This window comes from Anopheles arabiensis, chromosome 2 (assembly GCF_016920715.1).
Source record: "Anopheles arabiensis isolate DONGOLA chromosome 2, AaraD3, whole genome shotgun sequence".
In the NCBI taxonomy this organism is placed as follows: Eukaryota; Metazoa; Arthropoda; class Insecta; order Diptera; family Culicidae; genus Anopheles; species Anopheles arabiensis.
Window position 1 is genome coordinate 94143429 of NC_053517.1, and position 14788 is coordinate 94158216.

General features: G+C 41.9%; 1 protein-coding gene across 2 annotated transcripts; it reads right to left on the reverse strand.

The window, feature by feature from the left end:
- Positions 1-102: 102 nt before the first annotated feature.
- LOC120897574 lies at positions 103-9609 on the reverse strand. 2 transcript variants are annotated; one of them, XM_040302563.1, is made up of 4 exons: positions 9500-9609; positions 9041-9249; positions 6043-6196; positions 103-798 (listed from the first exon to the last, which is right to left on the reverse strand). In XM_040302563.1, the coding sequence occupies exons 2-4, from the start codon at positions 9178-9180 to the stop codon at positions 436-438; spliced, it is 657 nt and encodes a 218-aa protein (XP_040158497.1). In that variant the 5' UTR covers positions 9181-9249; positions 9500-9609; the 3' UTR covers positions 103-435. The 2 variants fall into 2 exon arrangements, with proteins under 2 accessions (XP_040158497.1, XP_040158506.1); XM_040302572.1 differs by having other exon boundaries at positions 9041-9246; positions 9500-9519.
- Between the last annotated feature and the right edge of the window lie 5179 nt (positions 9610-14788).

A 14788-nucleotide genomic window follows, 5' to 3' on the forward strand; every position in this document is an offset into this window, starting at 1 on the left:
GAATGAACCGAACAACACAAAACCAGTACCATCGTTTGCTCTGGCACTGTTGATGACGAAAGCCGAAGGCAAAAAAAAAAAACAGGCAGACACACTCGCAGCTTGAATTGTAGTACTTAATTAAAATTTATTACTTATATCTTTCCTTTGCTTCCTTCACGTTTTGTCACATCGATTTGATTGTATAAAAATCTTCCCCCCAAATCATCTTACATCCTCGCAGGTGTCGGTCACCACTCAGTCGCCGATCGACGTTGGTCGTCGTCGATCGTCGCGAAACGGTAATTCAAATAAATATGTATCATGTCAGTGTAACCATGCGCCAACGCAAGTGGAAATAAGAAAAGGGTTGCATCACCAGCAGCAGTCAGTTGGTTGGTTATATGCATCCCCCTTGGGGTTACTCTCTCTATCTCTCTCTACATATCTCTCTCTTTAGATGCGCAGGTTCGGGTTGCTGTACTTGACGTACTTCAGCAGGGCGTCGTTCTCCTCGCACACCCACGGCTTCACGTGATGGCAGGCGACGTCGTGCCAGTGGACACCGTCGTCGTAGAAGTTGTTCAGGATGGCCAAACAGTTCTCGGAGGCACCGCCCTGGATCAGCTCGCGGTTGTCCGGCTGCGGCTTACCGATGCCGCCACCCTCGGACCAGTCGTTCTGGTTGCGCACGGTCGTCGGGGCGAGCTTCTGCAGCTCGGCCGTCCAGAACCAACCGTTAATGTTCGTCGGCTGCAGATCGGGACGGTCGCAGCCCTTGAAGTCGCACAGCCGTCCGCTGGTCCAGATGTACTTTTGCTGTGGGATGGGTTGTGGACAGTGGAAGAGAAAAGATTAGTTTTGAGGGGTTTTGTGGTTTCTAAGAAGTACATAAAAATGTTAAAAACGGGTTTCTTCTTTTGCAGATTCTGCAGCACATAAGGATTTGTCAAGCATTAGACTTGGGCAGGTCATCAGAATGACACTGGGCGAGCGAAGCATTCAACGGAAGAAGGTCAATTCCAAAGAACATTAATATCTTCGTTTCGTGGAACTGTCATTCAGTACGTTCTTCCGAAAAAGCTATGAATTTACTAAAAACTTTGAGTTTATACAAAAGCATTCTTGGGTGCTTCTTGGTTTTGATTGGAGCAAGATTTTCTTGGTTTACCCAGATTTATAGTAAATAGCTAGATCGTGAGGATTCCAAAAAGATCTTTAAGATTTGCCATCTCTTACACAGACTTCGTTAATATCTTCAGACATAGACATGAGGACCTAGGGGACAATTTCAAACATGTTTGAGAAATGGTAAACAAATCCTTGTGCCAATAAATTGTGAGGATTCCTAAAAGATCTTGAAGATTTCGTGCCATCTCTTACACAGACTTTGTTAATATCTTCAGACATAGACATGAGGACCTAGGGTACAATTTCAAACAATCCTGTATCTATTACAAGGTAATGGTCTCTTCTTAAACAAAACTCTTGGCGATTTGCCATCTCTTACACAGACTGGGACAATCTGTCCAGACAAAGGCTAAGATGACAGCCCATGCACACAATGCCTAATTTGTGAATTTATTTCCGTTCAATAATAGTAGCGAAATATTCAACAAATTCTTGTGTAAATTCTGTATGTCATCTTAGCTAAGGGTCTTGGAGATATTCCATCTCTTACAAAAAGCTAAATCATCTATTCAGGCATAAACCATAGAGGTCACCTTGACAGCCCATGCCCATCAGGACCTAAGGAACAGCATCCCACATGTTTGCGAAATAGTAATAAAAACCTTGGGAAATCCAGTAGCTTCCTAACGGCTGTTATTTTAATCAAAGATCATCAAGATTTGTCATCTCTTACACGCACTTGGATCATCTGCCTAGTCACAGACACTAAGCTGACGTGCCTATGAAGATCTCAATGCCTAACGTTCCATGTCAAACAACATCCTCTGCTATCTGACCAGAGCTGCTACATCTTCATGTCTTTAATTTGTCTCCATTTGAACGGTCAACGCCTATAACAAGTATTATGCGATTTCGCAAAACAAAAACCCGCAGACAATTAACCCTCCTTGTTCGAGACAGCTGCACGTTGCGCCACAACCACCCAAAACACTCCTCTCCAGTGGTGGTATGGACAGACCACGTGTGCACAGATTAGCGCTCGAGTTAAAACGAGTGCCCTATGTGTGCCCTGCACTCTCTGCCATCGCGCCGTTTTGTGCAACGAGCTGTAATTAACCCAACGCTTGTTGCGAATTTGTGGACACACACAAATCTCTTCTCATTAAACTGCACTTCTTCATGCGGCGTGCGTGCGCGTGTACCATCATCATCATCAAGCCATTAAAGAAATGCCAAAGAAACGGGGCAGACATTAGGTTCTTATATATGAGAGGGAAAAAAAAACTGCACACACATTCGTCATTCACACGCGTCACCATTAAGCGGGAGCATCTTCCTTCCCTTGTAACGAGTGTTTGGCGCTGACCAAACGAAAACGAAAGTTTTCCCCCGACGCACCAGACACTTTGCACATTGCCGGGACACACCTTCTTTCCACCTTCTTTCTGCTCACGAAAAGCATGATTTTCATGAGCTCATCATTATCATCACGAGTCCGGGGCTTCATTGAGGTTGTTGCATCATGGTGTTGTGGCCGGTCGGTCGGTCGGTCGGTTGGTCGATCGGTCAGTCAGTCAGTGAAGATTTCACAATCCATCGTAGCATCATCTCGCAGCAGACCGCGCGAGTGCAAGAGGGAAGGTGTGTGTGTGTAAGTCGTTTCCGCCACGATGGAGTGGCCTGGATGCTGGATGCCTTACACACCGGGTGGAATGTGCGTTTTATTGATATTGTGCCATCGCCACCACTCCCATCTTTTTTTTTCATCAAACAATAATTCCCTTACTTTTGAAAAGGGAGAAGGGGATGGGTAAATAGCACCGGGACGGGGAAATGGCTTCGGTCGGAAGAATAAATAAACGCATTTACGCATTCGGGCGTTTGTTTTGCAGCCGGCCCGGTCTGGCGCGCGGTACGCAACGTCACGAAGCGCAGTGAGTGCACAAACAGACGATGATGCGCGAACACTTTGGGCGGCGTGTGGCAAGTGTGTGAGCAGCGTGTGAAAAACGGCTTTTTGGGTGGTACTGATCGCGCACTTCCTGGGTTTTCTGAGAGGGGGGGGGGGGTTTCTACCGAGCACACGGTATGAGTGTATGTAACGATGAGCATAAATTCAATTTATAAAGCTTGCAGTTTTGAGGCATATTTGGTTGGGATAATTTTAACTCGTTTTCAATGGAGCTGTATTTGATTATTTTAATGTTGCGAGCAGTGGATCGATTGATCGTACTTCAAAGTATTTTAATGATTGGTATAACATGATATTTATTTAATTTTTAATCACAAGCGTGCACTTCGATTAAAAAAAAACTGGAATTTTGTTCCTTTTTATGAGAAATAACAAAAACTAGTTAAATATTTCAATCTAAATTAGATTTCCAAGCTTCGTATGTAGTTAATTTGAAGGCAAATTAGGTTTAGAATATTGATATTTAACGTGATTTTTTATACTAATTATTACTGAATTGGCTGTCCTTTATACACACTGCGTGATATTATACGTTGTTCAATGTTTATTGTATTCTTCACTTATTCGCTGGTATCAGACTCTCGCGGCCATCAGGCCAGAGCCTTATCAAACAGGTTTACTGGACTTTATTTGGTAACACATTATCTCATGTCCTTGCTATTGGGGAAAGTGGTTCACATCGTCAAAATCGAACCAAATCCGACCGAACAGCAGCCGGATGGACCACCTTTAGTCCATCGGATCATATGGATTTTTGGAGAAACTGTTACCAGTGAGTTTTACCTGTATAATTATTTTGACTATTTTTATACGAAAAGCCAAATTATATATACAAATAAAGCTTTTAATGTATATTTCTGTTTCAATGACGCTATCAATCCGTTTCATAATTGCAAAAAAATCGTAAAATTCTTCGGAGAATTGAAAGCTTAGGTTGTGTATTTTCAGTAAATTTCAAACATCGCACACACAAACCTAAAAAATAGCTTATAATCATGTGAGGTAAATTAAAGAACATTATTCTCTTAAATACAATACAGGGTTTTCCACGAGTTTTTATAGCCGTGGGACACCTAATGAACTCTTTCTAACGTGAAATGAACTTAATGTAATGGGAATTGGACTCTATAGCACCCTTGTTGGACAAATCCAACAGGAATTTTCAATAGAAGCCGTCCAAAAAGGGTGCCGTAGAGTCCAATTTCCACCATATGAAGTTAACTTCCCATAAGAAAAAGCCAAGGAAGAGTCCCACAACTATGAGAACCCCTGGAAAACCCTGTAAAGACAATTTGTCAAACCAACCCGTTTGAAATGTTCAAACAATGTGAAAAACTAAACAAAAGAAATGGGGAAAACCGGCATGAAAGCCGACAGAAACAGGAATAAAAATACGGAAAACAGCAATCGACTGATTCTGTACAAAACTGTTTACGAAACAAACAGCACACACAAAAAAACGAGACGAAAGTCCCATTACGTCCCCGAGCATGAATAAGCGATTAGTGTTTGTCCAGTTCCAGCCGGAGGGGGGGGGGGGGGGGAGCAGCCCGATGAATATTCAGTACGGGGCGAAGGCGAGGCGAGCCGATACAACTCCAACTTGTCATAATTTAAGCACTCCCCCCCCCCTTCCCCCAAACACACCCACCCACCGTGCGGAAGGAATTGGATTTTGTCGTCTGGAATTTGCAGTGATCTCGAAAAAAAGAAGTGAAACAAAAGCGAAAATCATGCTCCCCCGCCTGTTGAACCGGTTTAAGGGAAAGTTTGGCCACCATCGTTCGATCACTAGCACCACCGCCGTGCATCCCCCGATACCCCATCAACAACCCCAACCCTCCCCCAATTGGTGGTGGTGATGATAATAATGATGAGGTCAAAAATTACAGTCCTATAGGCGGTTTGGCGTGTCTGGATTTGCCATTTCGTGCGCTTTCACTGCGCCTGCCTTATTAATTCGCATCGCAACAGGCTTCACTTCTCGTTAGCACAAGGCAACTAAATTTATTATCCTTGCTTGCGTGGTGCATCCCCAGCCCCATTGCTGCAGCAGTTCCGTTTTGTGTGTTTGCGAGGATCGCCAATGCAAACGAAAAGTGAAAGCTAACGCCCAACGCGCGACCTTCCGCAAACGAACGCACGTGCTAACACGTGCGCGCATCCGCATAACAATTTACGCGGCGGTTTGTATGCACTGCGTGTGTGTGTGGCACACATTGTCGATGCAACAGCCCACATACCGGCCGTGGTGACATCATCATCATCATCGCCAAAGGGTTGGTAACGTTAGGTCGCTATGCAGAATGCAGATGAGCTGCCGCTGATCAAAGTATGCGTGGAGCAAGGGCAAAGGCGTCTCATGCGCTCTCTCTCTCTCTCTCTGTGTCGGCCTTTGTTCCGGTCCAATCGGGTGATAAAGACGCACAAATGCTTCGTCCAAAAAAAAAAAAACCGGTGACATAATAGGAAAGTGACTAGAGATTAGGGGAGAAAACAATGAGTAGCACATGGGTTGTGTTTGTGTATTATCAAATCGAACGAAACGAGTTCTTCATATTGGGTGGTGGTCAAAAACCCGCCTCCCCGTGCCTATGCTAATGATGCACACCGACTACTAGATGCCGTCCTAAAGCGACCCAATCGACCGGTTAGCGTCTTCGGGCTTCCGCATTATGCAATCGTAAAAACACAAACAACAGCTATGCTGCAAAATGGTCCGCGTTATCGTGCCAGTGCGATCTCGGTGTCGGTGAAAACCGATCGCACTTGACGTTCAGCACTTGTAAACCGTAGATCACACACGACGACGATCAAACACAATACCCGTCTGAATGCGATTTATCGATGACAGGTCGGGAAAAGCGTTTCGTTTCGATCGCGCAAGGCCGTCAACACAAAACAACTAGCCAACACTCTTCCGGGGAGGGTTTTTTTTGCAAATCTCAGTTTACACTTACCCGGCCCTCGACGATTCTCTGCTTGATCCACTCATTTTCCGGGCTCGTCTCGACGGACACGCTGTCCATGCAGCGCTGGCGGCAGTAGTTGCGCGCATCGAGCCAATCCTTCTCCACGCCCCGGAGCGTTGGATCGCGCCACGAGAAGAAGTAGCTGGAAGGAAAAAGAGGGAGAGGGGGGGAATAAATAAATAGGCAAGGAAATCGATCAATAAAATTTACTGTTTTGGGGCTGAAGGTGAAATTGAATGGTGGAGTTTGTGAGTTTTTTTTTATTGAGGAGAAAGAACCGTGATGAATGCAATCGCTTGGAGTGTAATTGTATCTTTGACAGGTTGATTTAAAGGTCCTTTTTATTTGGATGATAGTTGCTGGCTCGAGTGAAGAGTATGGGGAGGGATTGAGTTTGAGGTACGAGCGAAGGGTGAACTATAAATTGTTGGTTTTTCACTTCATTTTCTATAGTTAATCAAGCAAAATTATCTTGCCTATGAAGTTAAAAAGCTACTATTGAATAAAGTTATGCTTTGAAATCACTGAAAATTTAACACAACGATTAAGGTTTAGGATTAACTCGTTCTAACATGCCCGCCCTGATTTCAAGTCTCGAATGTACCTAGTCTATTTTACAGAGTTTAATTTTTAGCAAATGAATCGTGATATTTGGTGCATCCCGTAATTGTTTGGGATCGTCTCACGATTTATTCATTGTTTCCTCCGGACTGATGATCTTGGTATTAGCCCAGTTTACCCAAGTAAAGTTATTCTTCTTCTTCTTCTTCTTCTTCTTCTTCTTCTTCTTCTTCTTCTTCTTCTTCTTTAGTTCTTCCCAGTTTACCCAAGTAAAGTTCTTCTTCTTCTTCTTCTTCTTCTTCCTCTTCTTCTTCTTCTTTTTCTTCTTCGTTGACTATCTATAAGACTATAAGAAGAAGAAGAAGATGAAGAAGAAGATGAAGATGAAGAAGAAGAAGTAGAAGACGAATAAGAAGAAGAAGAAAACAACATTGACTAGTAATGGATATACTCCAAAAAATATCCAAAGGACAAAACAATAAAAAATAATCAATTGGCAAATCCAAAAAATAGTACTAAAACTTCCAAAAATATACACATATTGGTTTAGAATTTAAGCTGCTTATCCGATTCTCTGGCACCAATCGAACGAAACATTGAATGTGAAAAATTGTATGGAATTTGATCGCTTCAATTTGACGAACATCTCAGATCCGTCATATGCCATACATTTTTCATGATCGATATCCTGTTCAATTGGTGCCAGATCGCTGCGTAATAACAATTTAATTATTTTAAAGCCTTCGTAACAAATCAAGAGAGTAAAAGTGAAGAATGCACATAGTAACAATTAACTTTAACAGGATTGAAATATATTGCTTTAAAATGCTGCTAGCGACATAAAAAGGCAATTATTTTCATTGTTTTCAATATTCCAGTGAAAATGAAAGAAATGCAAAACTACAATTCATAAAAAAATGAAGCAAAAATCCTATAAAACACACAATATCCCTCTCCCTTTTTATATGTTTTGAAACCGGATCAAAACATCGCCTGGTCTGACAGATGTTGGAACCTTACAAATGTTTCCAACAGATAGCCTTCCTCTTACCAAACATTTAATGTTCAAAATTCTTAGGTATTTTCATTTAAAAAAAAATATACTTCACATCAACAACACAACCCTTTCAAATCTGCCCACAATCAATCTTCTCCTTCCGTAGCCAGACAATCGCCACCAAACAACTTCAACCGTGTGTCAATAAACCTATCCCGTAGCGAACGGCGGATGCCTTCCACTCCCTTTGCCACGGATTACTAGCTCAGAACCACCGCAACCCTCTAAAATGCCTATTTAACAACCTTTCCTTCTGCCCCTTTACTCCCCCCCCCCTCCTCCCTAATAGCATCCTGCCGATCGGGTCTGAAATGACTTAACATGCTGTTATGGTACGGTGAAACTGGGTGCCCATTACCATTTCCTTCCCTTCAGCATTGGCGCTGGCATTGAACTTGTCTGGTGGTAGGTGCGGTAGGTTGTTTGACCACTTCCCTGTCCGCCCTAGCCACAGCTTCTGTTAGCCACACAGGTTCTAGGGTTCATGGCGAGAGAAAGTAGCGCGTAGAACGCTACTCGGGGAAGGGTATGGCATCATCGTAACCGAATGCGGAGAGAGAAAGATACGTCGCAGGAAAAGAAGATGTAAAGATGGGATAGGCTTATGAATAAGCGTTAGAAAATGTGTTTTTAAAGCACATTTTATCAAGCTAAGCGTTCAGTTTTTGCTGCTTAACCCGGGTATAATGTAAGATAACATGCGTTGGGTGGTTTACGTAAAACAAACAGCCCGATACAGACGTTCTCACAGTAAACCATTCAGTGACATTTGGTGTAGCCACAATGATAGCGATCTCATTGGGGAAGGGAAAACAACCACCACCCGCCGAGAGGTTAAAGACGTGAAAAACGTGCAATTAAAGCAAGCTCCCGCTTGTGCTTGTGGTTGCGGGAAAACCCATCCCCAACCAGGCCGCATCTTCCCATTCTGCGCTGATGATCGTAACGAAATTCTCACGCCAGGTGGAGGTGGTGGTGGTGGTTGTTTGTTACCATTTCGATCGCTTTTCACCGAGCTAGCCGAGGTATGGTAGCAACAAAAAAAAAAAAACAAACATCTCGCGCGCACTCTTACCACATCAGCGCGAGAGTTGCGCAAGCCGTGGAAGGAAATTTGTGGCCAACCACGGACCCAGGACAAGGCGGTTTTTGTCTTACGGGTGAAAAACAAAGCCAATGGAGCAAAATAAAAAAAAATTGCCTGCCAAATCCAAAACCGAAACAAACGAGATCCTGTTGGAGTCAACGCTTTCTCCCGCAAACCGGCGGTTAAGGGGTTCGTCGCTTGTCACTTCCCGAACGCTTTGCGCGCGCGGCATTGAAGTCTTTTGTCTTTTCGTTCTTGCTTGTTTTTGCCGTGTGCCTTACCCTTTGCCGTCCGGTGCTCGCTCGTGGATGATTCTGCTGGCGCACAGGGCCGGATTCGGTGCGTCGAGGGTGCGTCCGTTCGGGAACTGGGCGGCGGTCAGGCCGACGAGGGCCACCGCTATCAGCACGAACTGCTTCATACTCGTTGTGAGTGGTGAGATTGGTGGATTTGGTATCGTAAAATGTGTGTGCGTGTTTTTGGTTGCCTTCTGCCGACGAGAACAAAAACGTGGAGTTAGAAAAGAGATATTCTAGCTAGTAAAACACACGCACACTGTAACTTTAACTATCTTTCTAATTTTAACTAGCTTAAATAAATAATGAACAATTTCACAAAATAAAACTGAAAGATTTCAACAAAACAATGCTTGCTAACGAAATCACTTCCTACGCTGAAACAATGCCGACACTCAATGATAACAACAAAAACCTTCCGTTGTTCCACAACGCACAACGTACCTTCCACTTGGCTGCACGATCCAGCTTCAACTGAGCTGAAATTCCCCCACAAACCTTTATTTATAGAGAAGAGCTATCGGTGCCAGACGACGAACCCTCGTCTTTGCCCTCGGTCACTCTCCTCCCCCTCCGAGGCGGTTGCTTCGCTCCACGCGTGGAGGGAGGATCGAAGACGGAACACAGCCACGACGGAGACCCCCGCAGACGAGTGTGGTTCGATCGCCCCCGGGAGGGAAATAAGTGAAGATGGACTTCGAACGCGAAAGACAATGCAGTGAAGATGAGCAGGTCTGGTCGCGTGGTCTGTTGTTTTGATCCGGCTTTCCTAGGAGCCTTTTTTGCTGTTGTTGCTGTGGATCGTGTGTGCCGTGTGATCGATTATGCTCCAGCTTAAAATCATACTAATAGAATCATATTTTTTTATTCATCGATTAATTCATCTGGCCCCAGCCGGCTGGCTGGCATGCCAGCGATCGATGAACGCATCCATCTTCGAAGCATCGCGGGAGCAACGGCAAAAACACACATAGACACACCACGCACATACGCATCATTTGATAAGCAAATGAACCGTGCGTTTCTCCATCCTCAAACAGCAACACACACCCTGGAATGGGGAAAGAAATCGAATTTTACCCTCATCGCGCGTCACAAAAAAACAGGAAACAAATGACATCTCGTTTCACTGGCGCTTCTCGCGCAAGGATGCAAATAACTGTGCTGATTCAACGCCACGACTGCATGACTGTAGCGTACTTACGAAATGGGGTAAAAAAAGAGATTTCACATTTTATTACACATTCAATTATCGGGCACAATTTAACACATTTGCTACCACTCGACCCATGAACCATTCGGTGGGCCGTCCCGTTGAAAGTAAAAGCTGCTAATAGCTGGGGAATCCTGCGAGTAGTTTGGCACACATTGTTAGCAGAATGGTGGTAGTAAAATTGTTGGTTAGATTAGTTAAAAAATAAATAAAAATGTATTTACAGTAAAAGAAATTTACTTGTTAAATATCAGAGAATATTGTATATAAGGATTATGCGAATTTTTTATATCTCACGTTTTGCCATTAAAAGCCGTGCAATTCAATCAAAAATATTTGCAACACAGTCAGAGGAATATATAAAAATGAGCAGGAACCTTATTTACTTTCCTCTAAATAAGTGTTTAAATAAGGTTTTTAAAATATTATTTGATAAAATTAGTAGCATACCAATTTATCAAATAAATTGAAACTAATTGTGGATATCATTGGTGACGTCATTAGCAAAAAAAATTAATCAAAACTGTGGATAGTCAAATTTCAAATGTTTGAGTGAGCTTTTCGGTTGTTGAAACATGATTGTAATAGCTTACAAACAAACATTTGATAAATATCGTTTTGCTTCGCATTACGGATACTTAAGGTATATAACATTTTCTTACTTATTCAAATTTAATCAATCATACCTCTGCACAACTCACTTCAGCAAGCTTTCTAAAGTGTTGGAAAAATAAAGATTTCCACAGCTTTTTCTAGAAACATTACAAAAATTCATAAAAATGCAACGATATTTTGATTCATATTCCGGACAGTTTCAAGCTCATGTTTCAAATTACGGACGTTTTGATCTGACTTCTGGACAGCTTCAAAACTTCGTTTATAATCTCCACTTTCACATAAACACTACACTTTGCTAGTTTTTATCTATGGTCCGAACACACAACTCTGAGTGAAGGAGTCCTCTCAGACCGACGGAAAGACGGAAACAATTTCAAACAATTTTCTTCGCGAACCGGACAGAATGAAATAAATATTTGATTGAAAATCACAGCACAGTATGATATAAAACTGGTGTTCTCGCCTTTATAACTACCTCTCCAATGGATTCCGACGTACTTCAATGCATCTGGACCAGCTTTGTAGGAATAACATACGATATTTCTTTGGAGTCGTTTGAAACAAAATTGCTAAGAATGACTTCGGTGGTGAAGTGTCCGACAGACAATATTTATTTATCGTGACATCAGGGTCTACTAGGGGTCATACATATTTTTAATTTATTCTAGTACACCATTGATATCATGTACAATAAGAAATCGGCATTGTCAGGAACTGGATATGAAAAAAATCTATAAAAACATGTTGAATGTCCGAAATCAATAAAAATAATATATTTTATTTTATTTATGTTCATATTTTTTTATGTTTAAAATAATGGAGCGTGAAGTATAATATAGTTTTATTTACAATGTGAGTCTGTGGAACAATCAAAATCAAAAATACACAAAAGATAATCAACGTGATAGTACTAATCTGTCATTAAATATAGGAAAAATTCTCGAATTTCAATAGATAAATGAATGGCGTAAGATTTTCTTATCTATTTAGTAATAAAACGTCCGTCAACTTTGAGTGTAATCTTCACAAATTGTAGAAACTTAAAACAGGATTATTCAAGGCAAGTTCTAGTCATTGTTGGCAATTACTGTAGGCAAGTGAATTGTTGATATACTTTCATGTTGAATTACAACGTCCTATTTGTTTAAAAAGAACACCATTTTATGTTTAAATGCTCACCAATCAGCAACAACACATCGGTTTAGAATGATTCCTCATTTTTCAAGGCTTTGCCCTCCTAAGCTGCATTAGTCTAGAAACTCTATAGCAAACCCATACGTCAAGTGACACGCTTCAACCTCCAACGCTGAACAATTGCCATCGTAACGAGAACCCTTTTGGAGCGACACCCTTCAAACCCTGCTGCCTTCTCCAGTTCCTATTCTACAGCACGCCGACACGACACGCAATGCAGGAAATCTCCAGGAAAAGCGCTTCTTCCCGCACTACACCATATCAGAACGATCACCATCATCTTTTTACGGATCGTATTTGACCTTCGATCAACAACAATGGGCTGCGGGGCGATGCGTTGCCTTCCCACATTGTTACACGACCTGAACACGTTGACGCAATCCATCTCCGGGGTCCTGCTAACCTGTTTCCATTTCCTCGGGGCACGAGCATCTCTCCCTCTGGATTGACGGATTACCTTGAAGGAGAACACGCTCGATCCCACGCTTTGCTGTTGAGATTCTTGTCATTCAGTTGAAGAAGATTTCACTTTCCATCAATCCATCCATCCATCTGAAAGGGTTGGCTGGAAGAATTAAGGTTTGTGTGTTCTATCCATGCTGTTGCCGGAGAGAGAAGCTGCGAGAAGAAAAGTGTAGCAAACGGGAAAAAAGGGGAAAAGAAAGCGCCCCTTCGGCACACATTGTGTAACGCTGTCTGAGACGAAGTCGGCGTGAAGCAGACGACGACGACGAGAAGGAAGAAACCAAAAAACACGAGTGTGATCTGCTTTTGTCGCTGGGCGCAGTCCATCAATCTGACATCATCGGGCGTCGTCTACGGCGTCTTTCCATTCCGCCCTCCCCTGCTCTCGCTGCCGGTCACGAGGTGTGAATTAATGACGGCAACATACCCTCGATGCCGGGTAGATAATTGCAAGGATAACAAGATTGGGCTTGGGCCAGCGGGCTGTGCGGTTGCATCGACTCCAGACTCCCCGTAACCGGAAGCGCGTCCAAAAGTTCATTTCACTATCGATAAGCCGTCTGCACTGCCTTTTTTTGGTTTTGTTTTTTAATGGATTTTCCCATGACATCCTGACGACGCTGTAACGAATATATTGCCAACCAAACTGGCGTGGAGGAGAGAAAGAGATGAAATTGAAATTTGCACACAACAAAAAAAGACCATCAACAGACAAGAGACACATCCTCGCTGCAACCGTACACTCGGCATTATCATTTAAAAGCATCAACGAAGGAACGAAACGCCCAGCGCGCGCGCCCGTCTTCGTCTTCGGCGCTCGGGAGAAAGTGGATACAAATATTTAAATCACACCACTCGGCGTCTTGCACACTGTGTCATCGAGCCGTGTGTGAGTGTGTGTGTTTGTGGACGTTACGGTATCGCCAAATATTCGCGGCCTCCCTCCGTCCCACCTGACCTGATCCTTGGGGGCCCACAGGGAAGGGGCGTTCGATACCCTGATCGTGCGGGCCGGTGCCCGTAAACAAGGTGCGCAAACACTTGCGCCGCGGCGCGTAATGAAGTGCGACCGTGCAATTTTCCACCTTCTTGCGGGAGCGAGTGTTTCCAATTTAAGCACCCAGGGGCGGTGGTGTCATAAAAAACGGAACGGGAGGGGGTGTTGTTGTTTTTAATGCAAAAGTTACTATTTGCATGTAGATTTTGGCTGTATTCGCAACGTTTTCGGTTTCACTTTTTGTTAATTAACTTTTCACTTATGATTGAAGATTATTGCATTTGTATGTCATTTATTGCTGTCTTCTGATTGTTTTTTTTTCTGCTGGGTGAAATTATCTGGAAAATATTGAAGTACTAAGCCATGCTTGAGTTTGGATGTTTCTACCAGAAGAAATTAATAATAATACTCGATTACTACTTAAATGTTATCATCACGGATCTTATCTTTCAAAGTTTTAAAATATTTGAATAAATAAGAAAATAGTTTATAATGAACCAATGAATTTAATTTAATCTTTGAGATTAGACGTACTCAAATCTTAAAATGTTAAGCGATATAACATCTATAACATATGTATAAAGATCTGATCAAGAAAATATAACAATAATTAAAACACATTACAAAAAAATATATAAAAACAGAAGTATGAAAAGCAATAAGAAAAAAAACAAGCAGTAAGGCTGCTGATAAAAATAAAAATATTATAGATTGAATCAACAAATTTTATAAAACCAAAAAAAAAGGAAAACATTAGAATCAAAATAGATCCGTATCACGATTAGAAAATAAGGACAATAAAAATGCCAATAAGAGAAAAATTTAATGAAAACAAGCAAAAACCCGAACCCGAAATGCTGTGTAATAAAACAAAGAAAATTAAAGAAGTAAAGCACTCTAGAACTGAAATGATGTTGTACAAAATGAAACAATAGTAATATGAATGTTGTTATGGTAAACATCAACACTATAAAAAATGAAACATCAGAAAAAGTAGAAACTAAAATTAAAGAAAACTGGTTGTTAATTGCAAAGATATTGAAAGATAACTACAACGACGATCCAATAAAAATAAATAAATAAGGGAAAAGATAAATATATATAATAAAAATACAAAAGAAAACGATTGAGAAAATGGTAATATTATGAAATAATATAACATAACACAAAACAAGTACAGAACTGTACTAACAAAAAAAAAAACAGAATTAAACAATCCATATCCGTGTATAACAATTAATCAAAA

What these genes read in the sequence shown, in the direction of transcription:
- LOC120897574 (XM_040302563.1), bottom strand. Translation starts at nt 9,180, where the DNA reads ATGAAGCAGTTCGTGCTGATAGCGGTGGCCCTCGTCGGCCTGACCGCC. An exon ending in CGAGCACCGGACGGCAAAGG is followed by an intron (nt 6,197 to 9,040) that starts GTAAGGCACACG and finishes TTTTCCTTCCAG; the next exon opens with CTACTTCTTCTCGTGGCGCG. An exon ending in AGAGAATCGTCGAGGGCCGG is followed by an intron (nt 799 to 6,042) that starts GTAAGTGTAAAC and finishes CCCATCCCACAG; the next exon opens with CAAAAGTACATCTGGACCAG.